This window comes from Anoplopoma fimbria, chromosome 24 (genome assembly GCF_027596085.1).
Source record: "Anoplopoma fimbria isolate UVic2021 breed Golden Eagle Sablefish chromosome 24, Afim_UVic_2022, whole genome shotgun sequence".
NCBI lineage: Eukaryota > Metazoa > Chordata > Actinopteri > Perciformes > Anoplopomatidae > Anoplopoma > Anoplopoma fimbria.
The window spans coordinates 9806285-9830197 of NC_072472.1; the positions used below are offsets into that span (position 1 = coordinate 9806285).

Consider the following 23913-nt stretch of genomic DNA (forward strand, 5'->3'; position numbering starts at 1 on the left):
CTAGATTGATACACAGCGCTACAGGTAAGAGGAAAATATTTATTTTTGATTTTCCAGTGACCTGTCCCTTTTACCCTTTCACAGTGTGTTTTCAGTTCATGACATTGAATTGTAACATTTGTGGTTGTCTAAAATTGTCTCAATAAAGCTCTGGATAGCTCGGAGCAACAGACTGATATTCTGTCATCTTTTTTTTTTTTCTTTGATATTTGTTGGTTAGTTTTGTGGATTTCGTTCCAGTACTGCTCTTACAATATGTCTTTTGAATGCTAGTTTAGGATTTTTATTTCACTTTGTGTTTCTGTTTCTTCCATATTGTTTCTGTGGCAGTGATTTATCCCTTTCTTCCCTCTAACACGGATATAAATGCCTCCTACTATAACCTTCAATCTCAGGATGAAACTGTCAGCCCATGTACTTGCAAGCGTCTGCCTGTAGCATACACTAAAAAACTGACCGGAGATTATGTCAGTCATGTTTCAGGCCTGTCTGTTTGTATTTACTATGTCTCTAGTTTATGTTTGCAGCTTTGCTTGCTTGTATTCAAGTATATGTTCATGTGAATCAGACACTGAATGACCACAGAGGAAGTAATAGTGACATTTAGATGTTGAAATCAAAACACTACAACAACACTGCAATCCAAACATCCAGAAAAGAGAGGCAGGATATTTGGGAACACATTGCTTTACTGGGTACACACACAAACACACCCACACCCTAATGCTTACGGTAAGACAGGAATCCATTATCAATATGGAGTAGACCAGAGAGAGAGTGTGAGTGATGTGGTATGAGTGTGTGGGGTGCTAATGTGAATGGATGCCTCTCATATACTGCATGCAGCTACCAGCCAACTGAAGTGATGACTTTGTGCATTCACGCTGAGCGGAGGACTTCCTGTGATCAACTTGGTTACGGTGTGATGAATGCAAGTCAGTGTGACTTCAGTTTGGGGAGTGGGGGGGATTGAAGCCTCCGTGACAGCCCGCAGGATATGGGGACTTTGTTTTTGATTTAGTCGAGAACAACTTCAAACCTGACCGACTGGGTGCAGGTTCTCATTTTGTTTTAACTGTATCGACACGTACTTTATTATTTCATGTAAGGAATATTAAAGAGTCACTTTATTTTATAGTGTCATTCATTAGTACAGTGGTTCAGGGAAAAGCTTGGTTCTGATTTGCGGAACTGGTGGTATTATATTTAAGCTGTTGCATGTGTATGGTGCCCATTCACTTGAGTGGTTTGTGTCAGATTATTTTTTGTGTGCCAAATTACTTTAGAAAAGAACAACATAAAGGGTTTCAAATATACCATGGTGTGCTTGGTTAAAAAACTAAGCAACTGCTTAGCTGTGTAGAACGTTTGAGCAGCTGTCATTCTGTGAATGAAAGGACCACTGGGCAACTGTTAGCCTCTTGGCCAATGACTTTTTAGTCACTTAGCTGCTCACAATGAATTATGGGATGTTGCTGTCTCACTAGATATGCTTGGGAAGAAAGTTGAGCACAATTTCAATTCAATATTTAACACCAAAGAAGTAAATTGGTCTTGATAAAAAAAACTAAAAAACTTGTGTTTGCTGTTTGCAGCGTATTTACCAGACGTTTTAGTCTTTACTGAGAAAATAAATATTTTTTAGGATTGCCTTGTTTTATTAGCTGCTGGGTGCAAACAGTCATCTGCCATTTGCATCAAAGACTCTCCACTGGGGCTGTTACAAGTTACAAGCAATTCTCAAAGGCACCTCAGCAGTGGGGGAGAGAATTACTCATTCATTTCCAGTTCACACAAACATCTGGCCAAGCCAATTTATATAATCTCTGTCTCTCCTTGAAGTTTCCCCATGCACCCCCAGCATTATATGAACCATAAATTGCAAGGTCATGTGTCATAAAAGAGGGGATCTGATCTGGTATTATCAAGCGATATTTCCACTCCATGCGCTGGTTTTCACTGCTGCTTCACACGCTCATGGATCATCAGATAAGGCAGCACTCTGACAGGAAAGCTATTGGCTGGCAGTGCCTCTGGAGACTCCACCACTCCACAGCCCACACTGGCACACATACTGTACGCACACCCACACACACACACACACACACACACACACACACACACACACACACACACACACACACACACACACACACACACACACACACACACACACACACACACACACACACACAAAGATACACAGATATATAAGAATTCACATTTACAATGCAGAGAGACAGACAGAAGAAGAGACACGTACAGGGCTGTTTTTAGGGCTGTACCGATTGTCTTTTTTCATTCAAAACTTCAACTGAGGTTTTAAAATGAAGTTTTGAATGTCTGTCGACATATTTGATGTCCTCACCCTAAAAGAATACGAAAATGTGATTTTGTGTTATCGTGAATATATAAATGTAATTCATGGTGCTGTTAGATTGTTTCTAGCCTTGTAAATATGCCTCCCTTTGTCTGTGGCAAGCCAGAGCGCAACCAGTGTTTTGCCAGCAGTCAGCATTTTGTATTTGAAAGGCAACAAATATGGATTGAAGAACAATACCTTTTTAGATAAAAAAACATGTTATGAATTTCTGAATCTTTTTTCAATACATTTTGACTATTGGACTGAGACAATAAAAGATGAACTATTCGGTACACCGTTTTTTCAACGTGTTCGTGAAGACGAAAGTTACACACCAGAAAACAAAAAACGAAAGACATACTTGTCTCTGAAACTCTCATATTCACAGTTGAGAGTTTCTGCGAAAGTGTGAAAAGTACAACTTCATCAATGCACTGCCCTCAAATGTCGCTTGAAGATTTTAAATCTTCATCCAGTTCTTAATGCCAGAGGGTACACCACATGATCAAAGATCCAGCAGTCCTTTGTGAAAATGATGAGTCTTGTTTTCACCAGTGTTCATTTTGAGACCTGAAATCATCCACAAGAAACTCTTCAGTACAGAACCTCTCGGAGACATGACCTTGAGGTTTGCCTGAAAATGATTTTTTTACAGTCCCTTTCAGGGTGGGGGTCTTTGAAGTCGTGATTGTTCTGGGTGAAACGTACTTTGCGTCTTTTGTACATTATGATACCAGGGTTGATGGCTCGAGGAAATGTCTGGTCCCAAATGGAATTCTCTATTGAATTAAATGTATGTGTGTCTCACCGTGCTCTGGGGACCTCTGGCTTCATAGCATAAAGTGAAAGCGATATATAGTACGGATGTTTTATCCTGATTTTGCAGCATCCATATTGGGGCCCGGAATAAAAACGAATAGAACGATTGATTGCCGGATAGCCAAGTCAGCATTCTGTTAGAAAGCGTTGTTGAGAGACCATTTCAGTTTTTGCTTATTTCTGATATTTTTTAATCCACTGAATGCTTATTGTGATAATTTTTTACAAAAATGCACCAGAATAAAATATATTCTTAAATCATCTATGTCTTCATTCTGTCACTATACAATTACAGCTTACAATTTTCCGCCTCGTTGTTACTAGCAGTGTCTTATAATATTTAGCTTTAGTATATCAAAAAAACTAAAGACAACATCTGATTATGTCATAAATGTACTACAAAATAAAGGATGTGGGAAATGAGCTTCAGTCACACATGACCATGTTCAATGTTAACAAATTATTGATGCCAAAGTGAACATCTGGTGCAGGAGGTTAACAGCAGGGATTAATGCTGATTGTTAATAAATCAAATGTCAGGAGAGTCGCAGATGCCTTTGAAACATTGAAACTGCCTTTATTGTATTGAAGCATTATTAATACAGGTAAAGTAGCTGGATAGCAGTCCTCATATATGTTGAGAATTTCATTAGCAGCCATATTTCAAAACTCAAGCTTATTCACTCTCCGCCTCCCTGAAAGTCTAAGACTGTCTTTCAAAGAAATGCTTATTTATTGCAAAATACAATGTATTTTGCAATAAAGAACAAATAAACCTCAGCAGACATTATATAACTGCAACCGCAAATAGTGCTGGGTCCTTCATTATTTATTTGAAAACGAAAGCCTGTTCTGCTCTCATTAATTCAGTGAGCTGTTTTGTGTAATCGATTCCAAGTTGCTCTGTAAGGAGAGAGAGCGAGACTCAGGGAAAGAGTCAGATATTGGATTGAGAGTGGATGTTTGATTTGATATTCCTTTAGAAACAGTGCAATACTTCATCCCAAAACATACAGCTGTAAACAGCAAAGCTATGTGGTCTGACTGCTCTCAGCTATATTTCCATTTTTTGACACATTTCTTCGAATGGAACCGGCAGCTGATTAAGTAGTTCATTAATTCACTGCTTGTGTCACGAATTACGTTTTCTTTTTTTTTTTAAGTCTCGCAGTGAACCTTGTGTTCTGTATGCTGTTAACCTGTTGCCTCAGTCAATATATGCCATCAAGAAAAACGTAAGCTGTAATTACCGTATGTGTCCTCACCTCTGCGTTTAGAGATTTTTTTGATGTGTGATCAACTAAAAGGTTGGTTCAACTGATGAATTTCATGTGAACTTGATTTGCATAAAAGCACAATTACACAAGCCACGGTCAAACTGATTTGAATTTAAGTACATGATTGGATATGCACTGACTGCCTGCCTGATGTCAATGAGTAACTGTTGGCCCACAGATTAAGTCCATAGTGCCATGAAAAGACACTATTGAGACATTTTGTGTAATTAAGCGACGATCTTGTCCAGAGTGTTCTTGTTAGAGAGAGTCTATATTTTAGCGACACTTGATGAAGGCTAGTTGGACATATTGTGAGGCTTTTTCTTCAAGGGCAGTCTAACAATGCTGTCAACCTGTCAATGTGATTTAAGGAAAAGAGTGACAATGTCTTACAACAGCTCTTTCAAAGATGCATTAGAACATACATGGAATTTGCAAGTTTTTGTATCTTGTCTTCTGTGTTTAATTTCACTTTGTGCATGAGTTCTACCACAGCTCAATGTCAATACATACCTAACTGAGGAATGCACTTTATGCACTTCCCCCAGCTTAAGGCTGTCAGACTTGCTACATAAATCGATGATCATATCTTAATGATTGATCTGGCATTAGTCAATTTTGCACGCTCTAAAGGAATATGACAACAGCCACCTCATCACAGAAATTTTCTTTCCTAGTATGAAACGTTTCAATGTGAAACTTTAATACTAAGTAAGCATAGACATAAGCAACCAATACATGAAAGACACCAGTACTAGATTTTGGCTATAACTTAATTATAAGTGGCTATAATTATAATTATATATAATATCTATGTTTTACAGCCTGCAACTCCAGTGTTTTGATTCACTCCCATGGCTCTCATCACAGCTTTCTGTCAGCAGCTGTTTCAGGCAAAAAGGTTCTGATTAATCCAGTGTTATGTGACTAAACAGCATAGAAACAAAATTAGCAACTAGCTGGAGAAAATAGTGGAACAGTTAGCAGCTTAAACATGTCCTCTAGGAGCCGGTAGAGACTAAAACAAAGCTGAAAGGAGGAATGAGTGCATATGACTTGCATTCATCAGTCGGACAAAATTACCTCTCAAAATAAATGGTTATGCCACTCCATATCTGCTGCAATAGGCAACATGTTCACCTAATCAACTTCATAAGGTACTAAGTCAATGTTGTGTTGGCCAGAAATCAATTATTGGAGGTTTAATTATACATTCCCATACACACATGTGCACACACACACAATCACTTAACATACTACACAATATTAATGCTCTGAAGTTGAATTTGAGCAAGAATTATGATGCATAAAAGAAAGTAGTTAATGTAAGAACTATGAAGCTAATGCTCAATCATTTATCTGACAATACCACAGTAATTATAATTGCTACAGAGACTTGGCATTACACACAATATAAAACTCTGGGTGGAAGCAATTTTACAGTCGCATGCTATTAATTAATTAGACACTGCTCTCAACAAGAAGTAGACAGACGGAGACTTACAAAGGCACAGGCGGTTAAATGTATTTAAAAAAAAAAATGCCACTGATAGCCTTTGTGGCTGGAGGGTGAATTCTCCAGAACAGTGAAAAGTGAAGTAAAGCTGTTGTCCCTTTAAAATCAGCAAGTATCATTTATCCAGGAAATTAATCTTAATTTTCCTCCTCAAGCATCCTCTGTACAGCAACACACTTTATATTCATATCATCACCTCAGGGAGTTTTACAGAACAACAACTCGTTACTGAGCAGCATCTCTGGAGGAATTTCGAGGCTATGAGCCTTGCTCAAGGGCACCTTGTGTGCATTTACCCATCTAACCTTTAAGCTACACCTCCAGCTAAAACAAACTCTAAATATCAACAGGGTGGGTGTCATTATAATCAATGAAAGGTTTAAAAGGAAAAATGACCAATTAAAAAAAGTCACTGTGCTCATGCTGTTTATTGACATATTAACCCCACATGACTGAGATTTTGTCCTGCAGTAAAACACCAATCATCTCCATTTTCTCTCAGACAACAGTAAAGGTTTTTTTTTTGTTTTCCACTCCTATTTATTAAAGAATTATGAAACTTCAAAGACTTGGACTTGAAAGACAGTGTGAGGCTTTGAGGCTTAACTTGATACATAGCATGACTTGGAATGAGTTTGCCTCACTCTTAAAGGAGCTGTATTTAACATTCTGAACATCAATAGTAGCAAACAAATATTTGCTATGTAAAGACATAGTGGATTAATGAGCAGAGAATTTAGTCGCTCTCCCTCTGCGTTCTTATCCAAGCTTCTCCTTGCTTTGTTGACAAAGCTGTGCTGGCTGCGTGTGCGTTTGGTGCAGGTTCATGCACATCATCATGCTCCACTGGCCAGCTAATGGCTGCCACTCTGCACTGCACTCATACAACGGTTAAGGCTGACAATTCCGTACCGACCGACAGCGTTGTCATGGACGGGTAGCACCCACCATCCGATCCCCCCACAAGTGAAAACTGTTAGCTTTGTCAGCTTTACTTTGTTATATAAAAGTAGTTCTTTCAGGACGAATAAATAATGACAAAGTGGGTCTGCTGCTGTTACAATTCCATTTTCCGTAACCTGCTTATCCAGTTAAGGGTCGCAGGGGTGCTGGAGCCGATCTCAGCTGTCAATGGGCGAAGGCAGGGTACACCCTGGACAGGTCGCCAGTCTGTCGCAGGGCTGACATATAGAGACAAACAACCATTCACACTCACATCCACACCTACGGGCAATTTAGAGTCTTCAATGCACCTAAGCTGCATGTCTTTGGACTGTGGGAGGAAGCCGGAGAACCCGGAGAGAACCCACGCTGACACGGGGAGAACATGCAAACTCCACACAGAAGGTTGTCCAGCCCGGGAGTTGAACCCAGGCCCCTCTTGCTGTGATGCGACAGTGCTAACCACTACACCACCGTGCAGCCCCACTATATTATAGCATGTTTGAGAAAAAGTTCTTATAGATACCATATGTTTTTAATGTGCTTATTGGTGCTCCATGCTACAAAATCTACAACAAATAGTATCTTTGACGAGATTTTTACTGATACGAAGAAACTCAGGATTTTCTTTTATGGTCTTCATTTGATGTTTATGGATCCTAAGTCACTGTGATGCCAACGGATTTCAACCTTTTTCATACCAGAGTTAGTTTCTCGGGTAAGTTGCCGTTGTAATTTGCCAAGGTGAGTTACCAGAGGGGGTTTCCAGAGTCCCCTTTTGATCGACATGGATGGAAATCTGCAGAGCATTCTTCAGTGACAGTTCAGTGGTCTTTGGGATGCTGCCTCCAAGCGTATGTCCAGTAAGGCAAAGGGGACCAGAGGATGAGTATACAATCTAAACAAAACAGGAGGAGAGTGCACTCACTCCCCAGAGGGACAAGCACCTTAACTTGTTCTCTATGCAGGATGACGGCATAACGAACTACGACATACACGACCTGGCAGTGTACTTTAGAGGGACAGACTGCACTAAATCACTGGGAAAAAAATATTTTACAACCAGCCAAGGGGAGAAAAGGCATCCAGACAGAGTGATCGTTACTATCTTCCCTTGTTTATTTATTTCTGAGTCATAGTATAAAACAATGAGACTGAAGCTCCGATAAAGACTACAATGCTTCATTGCTGCATTAGACAATGAATAACATCCATTGTTTTGGTGCTGTACATGCAGATCTAGTCATTGACCATGCAGAATAAATATACATTTCAGTACTTGAAATCTGATGCATAATAAAGCCCCCAAGCAGGAGACGTATAAGTGTACTTGATATTATTGTACTGTGTAATTATTTTTCCATCTTTGAGTTTCTTTCAAGACACTTTTAAAGAGTGCTAGAAACAACTTCATACAAGTTACCTACTTTTGTAAGTAGTAAGTACTTAAAAATTTTTTTTTTTTTACTACTTTCAGACTGAAACATGTGACACCCTGGAATCTGCTGGAAGTGGGTTATGGCATTGATGACATCACTGACATCACATTATCATTTTTAATCATGTGAATGCACTACGTTCTCTAAACCCCATTTGAAATGACTTTGTGGTTTGGATTTGGGGCACAGCTTCTTCATCTCTCTCTTTCTCTGTCTCTCTCCATGGTGCTGAAATATTCAAAACCGTCTCTCTGCGGTGCTGAAACATTCAAATTCTGTCTCTCATCGCAGTGTCTGAACATTCAAACCTTTCTTTCCTTTTGTCATCTTTATATGTCAGAATGTGTGTGTGGGGAGATATTTGAGCATACAGACACATATATAATGAGACACTTACTGTTACAATTAAAAGTTCAATTCATGTTAAATTAAAATATGTTTCAGACGAGCTATACAATTATATCATAGATTTCACTTTAGAGAATAGAAATAATTTTGCTTTTGTAGCCAAGATCTGTGCTTTCCACTCACCCACACACCATTAGGCAAGTTTGCCTTCTCTCTTCAAACGTTTCTTCCCCTGTTTGGGGCCTTTGGAAGGAGCTGAAGTTTTTTTCCTCCGAGTCTCACGCACATCAAAGAAGTCAGGTAGAAGAAGAGAGAGCACAGAGAAAGAGGGGAAGATAGAGAACGTACTGCAGGTCTCATCAGTTGGATGTATTTCTGTTACCACATTCGCTCACATGCCGAGGAACGGCACACTGCCTCTTCATTACACACCATCCACTCCTCCACTGTTACACAGACACACACACACACACACCCACACACAGACATAGACATAGACATTTGCCCATGTACAAAAATTCCAAATGGCTGTGGTGGGGATATAAAGTAGAGTATAGCTGAGAATCAACATCTCCAACTGTCTTCAGTGATTTAGGACTAACAAGTAACAAGAATCAACAAAGCTGCTTACTCACTGGTTATTTGTCATTTGTTTTCACACTTCTGTTTTCACATTTCTCTCTCCACCTCTCATCTATCCATCTCCCTATCTTCCTCTCCACTTCCATTCCTTTCTTTGGTCCGTTTTTCTCTTTATGTCAGTCAGATGTTCTGTTCTCATCCACACCCAGTTGCAGCCACCCTCTTTCCAGCTCTCTATTACCCAATGATGCTCTCTGTCTATCCTTCTTTGCACATCTTTCACACTGTGTCCGTCTCCTCATTATCCTCTCTCCTTCTCCATCACCCATGATGCTCAAGTTCAGCCCACTGCACCAATTTGCCTTGACAGTGAATTGTGTGGAAAATAATTCCCATAGCTGAACGGCCCATGCTGGGCCCGGGTTCAAACAGATAGGACACTATGGGAAGGGCCGTCAGCCTAGAAATTGTGCGTCCAGGGAAAATGCAGAGCCAGTGAAGGACACAGCAAAAAATAATACCACTTCCAGCTACTGGTACAGAACAGGAAAAAGAATACAGGGTACTGTGTGGAAACTTTATTTATCAACTGTGTACAGGAAGAAATTACATCGCTGTCAAGCAGAAACCTCCAATCTCCATATTTTGTACTTGTTGCAAGAGCTGCATTGCAGGGCTAAGGCACAACTGGTTATTTGAATAAGTCAAGCGTTTTCTTTTTTAAGAAACATAGAGTCTATATGGGCTAATGTTTTATGTATTAGAGGCCTGGGACATGTGAGAGCGGAGAAGAGTGCAGGCAAACCACAGGAGGTTAACAGTTTAGTCCGGCATTCTTGTATTCCTCCCAATTTTATCTTCAATAGCCTGTTTATAAAACTTTATCTTTTATAAAGAGATTTTGGCCAAATGTACTCAACAAAAAATTGAGCGCACACATAGCTACAAAAAGATGATCATGTATTACAATGCACTTACTGCCTCAGGTGCAACCATTCTAATCAATGTTGGACAAAACATGCATCTCTAGGAAAGGAACAGTTTTAATTCTTGGTAATTAGAAATGACTACAAAATGCAAAAATGACTTGATGTCTGCTTTGCATTCATTGCTTTTGCTTTCAATTGGTCCTTTATAAAAATGCATACAGTGCAAGACTTCATTTTGTAATATTAATAACATTGAGCGGTGAATAAATTGAATTCCATGTTACTCTAGCTGTTTCCTGCACATTTAAGAACAATGCACTCCACAACCAGCATCTTATCTCTATTCCAACACAAGCATTACAAATACGCAAAACTAATTTATATAATCCGCTAATCTCCCCGAGGCGGTGTTCTCATCGCACAACACACACACACAAATACAAAAACAGAGGCTCACGAGCATGCACACGCACAGAAAAAGGCATTGATTCACCTGACAATCCCACGTGCATTCGGCAAAATTCATGTACTTGCGCGCACACACACACACACACACACACACACACACACACACACACACACACACACACACACACACACACACACACACACACACACACACACACACACACACACACACACACACAAAACACCCACAAACACAAACACAAAAAAAACACAAGAATGGTTTCTGGGGTGTTCTTAGCGACCGTGTAGTCTGGCTGACACAGATCCAACTGTACTTGGGTGTTGGATGCTGAGTGTGTCTGTTTGTAGCCAAGATTGCTTTAGGGCCAAAGTATAATTCCTGCACATTCAATAGCAATCTGATTAGAGCTCTAAATGGCTTTTCCGCTCAACCTCTTAGCGCTTTCACAGCCTATCTCAGTCCTTTTTCACCGTCTCTCTTTTTCTCTGTCTCCCTCACCCGACTTCTATCTTTATAATTACCGTTCACCACTCTATCTCTCCCCTTTCTCTACTTACCCCTCTCACTCTGTTACTTCTGCTATACTGTCTCTAATACTGCTGCACTTCTCACTTCCTTTTTCCTTCACAATCTTTCAATTTCTTGCCCTCACTCCATTTCTTTCTTCCTCCAATTTTCTCCCCCTTCACTTTCATCTTTTTCTTCTCTCACCACCACTACCACAGTCTCTCTGGGTTTTGTCTTTATACGCACCAGTCAGAGTGGAGGCTGCTCTCCATTCGTTTCCTCACCCACCCCATTAGCCCATTAGAAGCTGCAGCAAGACGTGCATTATTCTGGTCACATGGGACAGCATATCACTTTCACTATAGCCAGAGAGAATGGCATGTACTCAAGGCACAGAGCCCGGCACGCCTTGTTAGATGTGTCTCAAGCTTGAACGATTAGCAATTACACTGTCTGGCTAAACTTCTTGATGGAGTCAGCACTATTGACCAATCAGATATCAGGATGGAGCTGTTTCCACCCACCCATAGTGACTAAGCATTCGGTGGGGGCTGCTGTGTTTTAAAGTTAAAGTGTAGAACCTACAGCCAAGATCATGTCAGTTCATTTCCTGTTTTTCACTAAACAACATGCATTCTCGGAAGAAATGTAGAGCACAATTTTCTCACCCTCAAAAGCACTAGTGCAAAGCCACATTATAAAAAGGTGAGGTGCGTAAGACACATAATAAATGTTTTCATATGTCTTTTGGATACCATCAAAGACAATGTGTATATCATATTATTATGTGTGTTTTGTATTCTTTGTCGTTTACACAGAAACAGTTTTTTTTACAAATGTCAGTTGCAGATTGGCTCGTGTGCTTAACCAATCACTGTCCACTTTCATCACTCACGGTTCCTCTTGTGCTGGGAGAGTACATATACTCTGAAAAAGGAGCTAAATAAGTCCCTCAAAACAGCGTTCTAAGATAAATGATTGTTCCTAATTCTTGCTTTGCAGACACATTAAAAAGGGGTGATCTATTAATAACTATTAGTTCCTTCCATCTGAAAATGCCTATTGAGCAGTGATGTGTAAAAGCAAATGTGTAAATGTGCGCCATGCTCTTTGATCTATTTTTCTGCGATCTATACAATGGGTGTGATGTGTGTTTGAATGGAGTGTTTTTAGTAATGTTTTCCCTCGTTATCCCAGATCATGGATCACAGCGAACTCTGATCACAGGCAGAGGAGGGTGGCCAGGCTGTGATAATCTCCATTCCTCTTCATCCCTGACTTTAAACAGCCTCAGCTTGCTGCCTTTTTCTGGCCGGCTCAGCCTTGCTTAGCATTATTCAACCACCACACAAACACCCTCACACACACACACACAAAACCTCCTTTCATCCCTGCCCATTCCTCCTTCTGCCTCCGTCACCTAAAGCTCTTCTGCACCCATGTAGCCCTTCAGGTCTCTGGCCTCTTACCCAGGCTGCAAAGTGATGGATTTGTTTCCATCAGACCTTGTGACCTCGCTTCTGGCCATGCACTGGCTACACTGACCAGACTTGAATGACATCTAGCCCTCTGCCCCCACCTCCAGCTCATTTCTGCAAGGACTGTGGATGACCTTTAAACTCTCAATCACCGCGGGCATATTTACTCTGCTGATACAACACATAGGCAGAGCGGGAGGGAGCGTAGAAAGGAAGAGAAGAGAAGGTGGTAACTTGAGAGGCGAGGGTTTATAAGCAAGGGCGAGTTCATGCCTTATCCATTGATCACTGTCAGCTGTTTTCTGGGATGATAGAATCAGACAGCTTAGCATCAAGTGAAATAAAAACAAGATGAATTCATCAGCATAAATTCTGCCATCACAGGATCTTCATTATGTGCTTTTTCTTTAGTTAGCTTGTTGTCAGTTTATATATTTCAAAAGCCCTGTTGTGTCTTCATCTCACCAATTGCTTAAAACTAGCAAGTGAGATCATAAACTCATGTTTACAATGGTTACTGATATAATGAATCAAGTGAGAACTAGGGTTATTTTCTCATAGAACATTTCTGCTGCATTGAAACAAGAGAATCATGTCTGGTTCCTTAAGGTAGAATTATGCTGATTCAACACATTCAAATGTGTTAACTCATCATGTTTCGAAGTACTCAGCATGCGAAAATGTTGTGTCATGTATTTTTGTGGCCCTAGAGGGAGATTTATCAAGTCTGAGAGAATATCACCAGGGTTGTCTGGGAAAATTAAAAACGAACAAAATCAAGTTATTGTTACAAACTGGAAGTGTGAGGTTTGAAAGATGTGGCCTTTTACCATCTAACATAAAACATTTTTGCAGCTGCATTATGAGAAGGGTATATATATATATATATCCAGTGATTTTGGAGCCTGAACCACACTGGAGACTAATAGTCGGGATATCTCAGCTTCTGTTCTATCAACCACTCTCCTTTAATATGTCTCGCAGGGCTCCTTCAAGTTAATGGAAGTACAATGTTACTTGCTGCAATACTATCTAAACTGTAGGTAGTTCAAAAATCATCAAGCTATTTGAAATGTTAATGTATTACTAACACAGAGCATCTCAACACAAACAGTAGGTGCAAATTCATGTCCTCTATAGCTAGTTTTTCTCTTTTTTCAACATCTCGACAGGGTGTTAAAAACGTAGGAATGAAAGGAAAAGTTAAAATACTGTGAAACTGAGCGGTCACACAGCGGATATTAAAAGACAGGGCCACTTACACTCACATGAAAGCAGTGTTTCATTGTTGGGCCTTTTGCAGTAACACGTGTCAAGAATAGTTCTCAGGCTTTTAGCCTAAGATAACTATAAACAGTGTGTCTACCAAAAGCAGGCATGCAAATTCTACAGCACTACTAATGCCCCCTGCGGCGACACCAGATATGTGCTTCATCATGACAAGCTCCTATAGACCCTTGCAATTGTTATGCCATCACTTGAGCTGTCTCTCTGTCTCATACCGTCTCTCACTCTCTCTCCCCTCTGTCTCGCACCGTTTCTTTGTCTCGCTTTCTTGCTCTGTGCTTCTGAGCAACACTATGACAAGTCCTCATCCCCCTGCAAGCTTTATTGGTCCAGACAAGCCAATGCAAAGATGCCCCAAACAAATGTGAGAGAGGAATGTGTGTGCGGGAGCAGGGAGGAGGCAGGAGGAATGGAGGCTTCTTCAATTCCATTCCCTCTCGGTCTCTTATAGCAAAATACCAGAGCTAGAAATGTCAGACACACTCTCTGCGCCTCCACTCTCTCTCTCTGTCTTTCTGTGTGTGTGTGTGTGTGTGTGTGTGTGTGTGTGTGTGTGTGTGTGTGTGTGTGTGTGTGTGTGTGTGTGTGTGTGTGTGTGTGTGTTTGTTTGTGTGTTTGTCTGGCTCTCTCTCTGCAGAGGCACATTTCCAACTCCCGGTCTCCCGCTGTCCTCGATTTTGACATGCACCAGGCTTGTTTAGGCCAATGATAAGGAGGCTTGTCATTGATGTGTGGTCAAAGTGTTTCTTTGTGGAAGTTAGAGGTGGCTGTTTTGACAGCAGATAAGGTGGAAGGTGGGTGTCTGAATTCTAATGTATGCCAAAGGAGTCAGCAGCTCCTTTCATCTACGGAGAGCAGAGATGAAGCACAGAAGGTGAGCTGAGGCGTCTGGAACAACACAGGGCAAGAACTTCAGGTGGTGTTGTTTATAGCTACACATTTTTCAACTGCTCTTTGACCCATTCTTGTCTGCTTGTATACTGTAAATAATATCTAAGCTTATTTAAGCTTGTTTGCAGGGTACAAAACACAACGAATAGCAATCTTGGGTCCCCCCTACCTAGTGCTCAGGTGTTCTGCTGACGTCTTATACAGACTCAAAACGCATTTCAGACCTAAAAGGTTTCATGGATGCAAGCCAAGGCAATCTAGCAGGCTCTACATGCTTTAGACACACATTAGCGAGACTAATATTGTTAACAATAAGGCCACTCACACAACTACACGACTGCTTAACAACTTTGCACTGCAACAGAATCCACATATAATGCTTTCCTCTTTCTTTCTAACCCGACAAACATGCAGACACAATACGCTTATTTCAGTCACAGCAAACACAGGATGGAGATAGATTAATATGCGTACATTAAAAAAGAATGGACTATAAGTTATGAACTTCTTTTTTTTTTTTTACTGCTTTCCAAGTTGTCCGGGTAACATGTGGTGTTCTTAACTACACGACATTTGCATTGTGGACCATTTGCATTGTGGACCATTTGCAACAGCACAACCCATGAAAAAAGCCTTACCAGGAACAACTGGGTTTTTCTGTTTTAATTGTTGTGAATAAATGTTTTGAAAAATAGAATAATGAATACTTCTTGACATAGTACGACATTTTTAGTGACACTTGCTGGTGACAAAACCTTTTTTTTAAAAGATTTTTCCAGAGAGCTCCCAAATTTTTGGTTGTCATGGGGTCTCAAGTGTCGATCGAGGGGTCTTGGACCCTCTAGAACCCCCTGTATTTCACATACGGATGTATGCATTGCGAACCAAAATAAAGGAATGCCTTGTTTGTGTTTGTATGCACATAAACATACACGCAGAGGCATCTGAATGCATCCTGTTGTGTGCTAATGTGCATTATACACAAACATAATCACTATGAACAGTCCTTTTACTTTCTCTTTGTATTTTAGAAAGATATCCCATTCCCTGTAATATTCTGAGCAAGGCAAGCTAATTACAAAGACGCACTGTTCCAATTACATAAACACTGATATCTAGCTTTGCACTGGCAGCTGCTTGAATTGTGTTCTTGTTACGCTCAGCTGTTGCTTCATTCCTCTTGTGAATAATTGCATCCCCAAACCACAAGAAATTAAGAAGGTCAAGTGCCTCCTAAAAATAACCCCTAAGATTCCTCCTCTCTCATTGGTAAGTAGTTGGCAAGGAGTAAGTAATGGCCTGGAAGGAACAAAGGAGGGAAAACAAATGAAGTAATGTGGGAGGGGACAGCTGGGAAGGAAAGACGAAGCAAGGAAGATCAACAGTGAGCTAAGGCTGGGCAAAAACGACAGAGAAAGACAGACACAAATGAAAAAAAAAAAAAAAAAAACCTGCATCGCTCATCGAGTCGCTCCCAGCGAACCTGCAGGTGTGACATCTGAACCCTTACCATTATCACTGCAACCTCGCTTCCCCAGATCCGCCGATAGCTTCTTAAAGGCAGAATATTGGGGTCAAGGAGGATGTTGTACCAGCAGTGGAGGAGGCTGTGTCCGGCCGTACTCCAGGTGTGCCGGGCTGGAGATGAGCTCAGGGCCTGGCTCTCAGCAGGGCTGTGTAGAGGAGATGACTCAGGCGAGACGGGATCACAGTGGCAGGTTTACTCAGTCTTATGCAGCCAGTCGATGGCCTCCCTCACACTGCTCTATCAAGGCGCACACACACACACACACACACACACACACACACACACACACACACACACACACACACACACACACACACACACACACACACACACACACACACACACACACACACACACACACACTGCCTGTACTTCTTTCCTGCAGTGAAAACATCATTATAAGCAGCAGTAGTTGCCTCGCAAGAATCAATTTTCTCGTTGAAGCCCGGTGAAGGAATAGCTCATTCCATTTCCCAAATGTTCTCATCATTGTTCTGGGTCTTGACCACATTCTGATAAATGGCCTTAGCCTGTAAGGTGAGCACACACACACACACACACACACACACACACACACACACACACACACACACACACACACACACACACACACACACACACACACACACACACACACACACACACACACACACAGATGGAGATCATATTTAGCAAGCATTTAGCATGACAAAGAAGTGAAAGTCAATCTTAAGAAATAACAATTTTTTAACATTCTTTTGTTTCAAGAAATGAAGATGACAAAATACTTTAAAGGTGAAACATGAAGGATTTATTTTTTTCATATGAGATTATCAGCAATGTCATGCAATAGTAAGTACTGGTGTTACAATTTGATGGAATTAGGACAATTTGCATTACTGTAAACATGCTGCAAAGAGGACTTTTGCTATCCACATTTTTCTGTTTTACTATCAAAGGTAGACATGCTGGAACTGTTTATTCATTAGCATATTACACATTCATATCTGGCTTTGAGAGAAACTCTGAAACGTTGAGTGCACTGCTCTTTTATAATTAGCCATAATAGCCTACTGTCAAAATGATTGAATGATGCTATAATGCTACACTTCTGATACGTTCTAGCAACTGCAGTTCAGTCAGAAAATACCCTGCTGCAATTAACTGTTTTGTTGACAGCAAAGAGAGGTGTAGTTTAACTAGATTGGTTAGTGATAGACATTACACATTACCCAGTGAGTTCACCAGATTAGTAATTAAGAGGTAGAGGGCAGTGTAATGAGAAAACAAGCTTGTTAATTCCCTTCCTGTCTGAACTTTCATTTAAGTATTAGTGCTGGTACATCCAATTTCCAGCATTTAAGGACCCACCATGACCTCACCTGTGGAGGAAATTAACGAAAATTAAATCCTAATTCAGAGTTGGCTTACTAGGCTTTTTTTCCGGGGCTTTCGACTCCCATGGAACAAATTAGGAACCTCCATCTGAAGATCAAGACTCTGTTAGTGGATTGTGTTGGCCTCCTATTCATGCTGATGAGATAATTTGCCTTTTTTTTTTGAATGGCAGTTTGTTAAAGTCCACCTTTAGCTAGAATCTTGATGTGTTTTGTTGTTTAGATACTGTAACTGAAGTTCATTGGTGTCTAATAGCAGCAGGCAATCACTGGGACTGTCAGACAATCAAGGTTTTCAGTCATTCGTATTAACATGGTAAATTGGTGCACTGCTCGAGGTCCTACCTCCTGTTAGTACAACCGCAGAACTCTAGCTCCCTGCAACCACGAAGAGATAAGGAGGAGGTATAAAAAATGGATGGATGAATGTAAATTAATACAACATGCCACGAGCGACAAGAGTTGTAATTCCATAAGAGACTGAGGCCCTTTGAGAATGATGAAATACTTGACTGTCTCCAAGACATCACAAATGTACATGAATTAAATGACAAGGATTTCCCGCAGAGGGACTTTAATTATGCAGTATGCAGAAATGCCACAACGGCATTACCTACAAAAGGAAAAATAGAATACTGTAATCATAACCCTGGCTCACAAATTTCTGAGCTTTTGTGCAGTAGTCAGTCTGATCTGGCTGATTGAGTAGGATGACAAGCTTGCTTCTGAAAAGAAATGGGATGCCACTAACATCAGCTAATGCTCCTGCGGGGGAAGATGATGTGTGGAAGTCAGTAGGAATGAATTAGCTATAATACTCAAAATAATAAATAATGTATTGATAATAATAATAATAATAATAATAATAATAATAATAATAATAATAATAATAATAATAATAATAATAATAATAATAATAATAATAATAATGTGTGTGCATGTGTAGTGAAAATACAGCACCACACAGGAGAGTGAGCCGTGGCTCGAATTGCAGAACTACGAACTGGGTGAAGCACATGCATTTAGAGAAGGCCTACATCTAAATGGAAAGTACCTTGAGCAATTTAAACTAGTGCCACTGTCACAAACAAAATATCTGTTCTCTGCCTCTAAGCCACTTCCACTGTTAACAATTTCAATGGTGTGTTCAAGTCTGTGTGGGGAGCTCTGCCCCACTTTCTTTTTTTCCATTTTCCTCTTTTTCTTTTTTCCCTCTCATGAACTACTTTCTTTTAACGTCTGTTTCCATTTTCTCTCGTTCTCTCCCTTTCCTCTCTCTTGTACATTCTGTTTTGGATGAATATGAAAACCCTTCTTCCTCATCCCTCCATCCTGCTTTCAGGCCTGTGTAGCTGCTGAAGGGAACTCAGCATCATTTGCATATTTAATGAGGCACTGTGCTGTTACAGGATAGGCTGCAGCAATAATACAATTCAATATAAACAAAAATTACATAGCCTGCTCTTTAAGAAAAGTCCTCTGTAATTAATCAGCCGGGGGAGAGGCAGTGCCAAGATGCTCTTTTCCAATTAACGATTGCAAATGTCTTTCAAAAAAATGAATACGTTTTTAGAGATGGCGGTTGCAAGTTATTCGCAATTCATGGTGAAATCAGAGGCCGCAATCCATTCCTTGTGAATTTTCCTGTCTGTGACAAAAAGAGCTTTAGGATGAAAGGATGAAACCACTGGCTTACAAGATGTAATGCAAAATGTTCCTATTGTCCCGGGGGAAACTCAGTTTTCAAGCCTATCTAAGTAAACAGTGTGAGTCATACGCAACAGTAGACAACCTCCACCACGCTGAGAGGTAAACAACGTTCTAAGATTTCAGTTTAGTAATGCCAGCGCCTTCCTCAGTTTATTTTAGAGGAGTATTCAAAACATTGTGATGTTGAGCCCTGTTTTCCTCACAAAATCTCTGTATATGTTTTTGGAAAACTCTAGCTAGAATGATTTTAGAGATGTTCATCATTTTCAAAATATTTAATTGGTATTGTAGAAGCTACATGCAGGCTTAACTGTTACAAAATCCTAATACAGTACAACATGATGCTAAACCTTCTTAGCACCAACATCTATCGACAAAATTTATTATAGATAAATCTGACCTTAAAGGGTCTTTTTCTTTTTCTGTGAAGGCCTTTAGACATGTTTTTGATATTGAGATACATAAAGTTAATACATTTTATTTTGGTCACTTGGCTGAAGTAACTTGAGAACCCAATTTTCATTTGTTCTTTATTTGAAAATGCTAGCAACTTATTGAACTAGTTCAACTGTAGGGGGTAAGCATTAGATTTAGACAACTAATAAATCATGCTGATTAGTCTAATCAATACTTTTATGTTAACAATGGTTCAAATGTGTGTGTGGAAGGTGTCCGTCGTGGTGCCGAACACTATGCAAATTACAACCCAACTCAGCTCCGTCCAGCTGTACAGTCTTTTTGCATCTTTCAGGTCATTGTTTTTGTTTTACTGGGCCGCAGCTTCCCTTTTTTTGGTTCACTCTCAACCCTCTCATTAGCATTGTTACCACCAGAGACAGCAGGTATCTGTTAGAGTGAAGAATTTTCTAGAAGCCTACGCACAACTGACTTCTAACAACTTCTATACAACATCTCCTTTATGGGTAACATAGCTGCCCTAGTTGGATGTTATTTAGAAACTGAATAGCGTATGCATGCAGTGGTATACACTTCTGGGGTAATGACACAATTGAGGCTGTTCTGTAGAAAAATAACAAACATCAAACATCTAAATAGTACTGGCAAGATGGGGTATTTCCAACAGTCCACATTGTATCATCACTCTCCTGCACAAATTCATTTTTCACTCCATTTCCTAGAGCCCATCCATCCAGGAAGGAAGCATTGACCTCCTCTACCTGTAATAAATCAAAAGTAGAGTGTATCCACTCAAACATTGCATGCATTCTAATCACTCTTGTAATTGCCCAGATGTAAAGTAAAACATTGTTTCATAGATTTTTTGTTTTGATGGTTATTGTTCCTGAGACAAAGACTGTTCCTTTTTTTTGTTGTTTTCCAACTTTATAAAGCGACAATATGCTAGGGAGAGGAAAGGGAATTGTCTATTTCTATCTCCATGCATAATTTAAAATACAGGGCTATTTTAGGGGCATTTTGCAGGCTGGCAAGAGTGCGGGCAGAGTGTGAGCCAAGTGAATCTGAGTACAAGACTAATGATGGTAATGGCCACAATTATATAAATGGCCGTGTTCTCATTTGGCTCAGAAAGTCTCTGCCTTTTCCATCCTTTACTCTGCCTATCACCCTTTATCTTTACCTCACTTTGAAAGACAGCCACCTGATCTACCTCTAACCCCTTTTTCTATTTATCACTGTCTTTACATCTCTCTTTGTCTATTTCACCATCTGTGTCTGTGCAGACAGGTGAGGAGAGAAGGCTCTATGTTGCCTGAGTTCTGCTAAACTATCTAAATCCACACTGCCATTGCAATGACAAAAATCCCAGATTGAGTGACTGCAAGGAGCTTGAGAAGCTGCAATGTCATCAAACGTCACCCGACGCACTTTTTGACATCTTTATTGCGCTTTTTCTGAAGATGTCAAAAAGTACTCTCCGGAGACTCAAAGTTTTACAAATTTCCACAGTCATTTCGAAAAAAGTTTTGTAACATTTTAGGGAGGAGTTAGGCTTTAAAACTACACTTGACAGGAATTTTGGGGAAAAACACAGATTAGACATGTTATAAAGAAAAAAAACTACCATCTAAGTGAAATGCCATCCATTCACCTTATCTGCCTGGACAGAATCTGCCTGAAAGTTATTTGGTAAAGTAATCTCCGTTCAAAGTATGAGAGGTTATTGACTTTAAAAAACCTTAAAGGGTACATAGTGTGCTAATGCTCAGGTTCACACTTGTATTTTGGGTTTCTACTATATTATTTCTCTCATACGGTTTGTCTGAATATATCTGTATTAAACCACTCCACTCCCCCACCTAAATATCCAAGTGTGCTCTGATTGCCCTGCAAGGGAAAATAGGGTTCAGATGAGGATCTGTATATTCTAATGAGCCTGCATGTGACATAGGAAGGGGAGCCAAATCTAAATGGCTGCAATCACAGAGTCATGGCAGCTAACAGGAGCATTGTGTGCTTAGTTAGCCATTGCAGCTCATTTCTGGTCACAGTAGTACTTTAATTATAAAGATACCTTCACTATTATTCAATATTGCCTGGTGCAATGTTGATGTCTCCGCTTGCCTTACCTTTCCTCTTCCTTTTCGAAAATCCTCTTCATCAAGTAATTATTGATGTGAAGTTTGAATATTTGTAACTGTTCATTCCAAGACACCGCTTCACTCATTACTGTTTTATAAAACTGCATGTGCTCTTTACATTGGCCTAGTTTCATGTGTAGTGTAAACTATGAAAATTTCATGCTTGTCCTTCTTACGCAGTTCAGCATGCAGGTTTTTCTATAGAGGAAGATGCTAGCTCTACACTGACGCCAACAGCACACGTGTCACCATGTTCCAGGGGAAGCAAATTCTTTCTGCACACACACACGTTCATATTTCTCTCGCTCTCTCTCTCTCTCTCCCCTTCAGTTGGCATCACATGCTGGTCAGGTTGACATGATTTATAGAGTTCTTTTTGAATAAATAATCCATTGCTGTACTGGGGAATCAGGAAGGGGTGATGCATAGGCTTACTAGAGTAATGGGGAGGAAAGGAAATGGGACAGTAAAGAAGATGAGAGAGTGGGTGATGAAGGTTAAGATAAGCAATGAAAAGGAACACTCAATGAGGTTGTTGGCTCACTTTTTAAAAGCCGTCCATCTGTAAGCTGTTTACTTATGCATTAAATTCTGTGAATCAACAATACAATCTTACATGCAATTGGATTGCTTTTAGTGGGCTTTGGATTGCTTTTCCTTCACAAGGCATAAAATATTAAGTTAGAATTAACAAGCTTTAGTAGCTGTTAGATTAGGTTTTCAATGTTACTACACACAATTATATCCAAATACACTCAATGCCAAGCTGCTGGGAATTGTTTTAATTGCTGCATAATGTTGTTTGGGTCCACAATCGACGAAATCAGAAGAAGATGGATAAATAGTCACGCAACTTAAGTCCCTAGTCTTCATTACAACAACCTTTTTAACAGGTGTATAATTGTTTAAACTTAGATCTCACATTAAGGGATCAGGAATTCTCAGCCTCTGGACATTTTACATAATCTTTAACAGTTTCTCTGCATGTCATTCATGAATGTTGCCTCAGCAGATAGAATGTGAAGTAATGAGCAAGGTTGTGAATTAAATGATAAACAGGAACATGTGATATAAAGCAGTGAGTAACAATGCAAACAGAGAGTGTTGAAAGCAATAATTGAAGCAGAAAAAAAGAAGTGTAATAGCGAAACCAGGTGCCAGCTCAAGAGAAATATATTAATAGGAAATGATATGTTATTCACATGTTTGGTTCAAAATCAGTGTTCTTCTGCAAAATAAATTTTACTCTATAACGCTGAAAGTTACACACTTCCACGCAGCCTTAAAAGTGTGTGGTAGTTAAAAAAAAAAATACAGTAGGGTGGTTGACAGTAGTACACAACCCAAAAGTAAATGTGTCTGTCATGAAGCACTCAACCAAAACAAATACACAGTCTGTTTTTAGTTTCCATAAATATATTAGAAGTACTGGTGCTTGCATGTATGATGTTTCTATTCACTTCCACTGGGAAGGTGCAGTTGTTTGGACTTTGTGCATTAATTATGCATGTTACAAAGGTGTTTGCAAAGCGTGTATGCAAATGGCACTCATGTGGGCATATGGGTAGTTCAAAGGTAGCTACTGTGAAGGTGATGGTAGCATAAACTACAGCAGTGAATAGAGGATGATACAACTGCGGAAGAAGCCACTTATTTTTGTCAATGCTAAATATTTAATGAAAATATAGTGATGATGAGAGAAAGAAATGAAAAGCTGCAACATGCATCTTCAGCTTGCTTATCTTCATCTGTCTCTAAAAACAGCACTATGGCGATGCCTTTGATGTCAACTTCGAGCCCCTGAACTCGACAGTGATTTCAATTGCAAATAAAACCCCAAAACAATGCTAGATAGGATGCAAGCATAGAAATGTATGCAGCTTTTGCCAACAGGTTCATGCATGTCACTGCCTCAGGACTATTAATTACAG

The 23913-nt window shown here is 40.0% G+C and overlaps 1 protein-coding gene across 2 annotated transcripts in view; it reads left to right on the forward strand.

Moving 5' to 3' along the window:
* kctd16b (potassium channel tetramerization domain containing 16b) overlaps positions 1 to 23913 on the forward strand; it is a 64045-nt gene that overhangs the window by 14406 nt on the left and 25726 nt on the right. Inside the window, exon 2 of one of the 2 annotated variants that reach the window (XM_054626500.1) lies at positions 11730 to 11752. The exons of the other annotated variant lie outside the window; for it this stretch is intronic. Within the exon in view, the coding sequence (XP_054482475.1) occupies positions 11730 to 11752 (23 nt within the window). The remainder of the gene's footprint in view (positions 1 to 11729; positions 11753 to 23913) is intronic. 2 annotated transcript variants of the gene reach the window in all.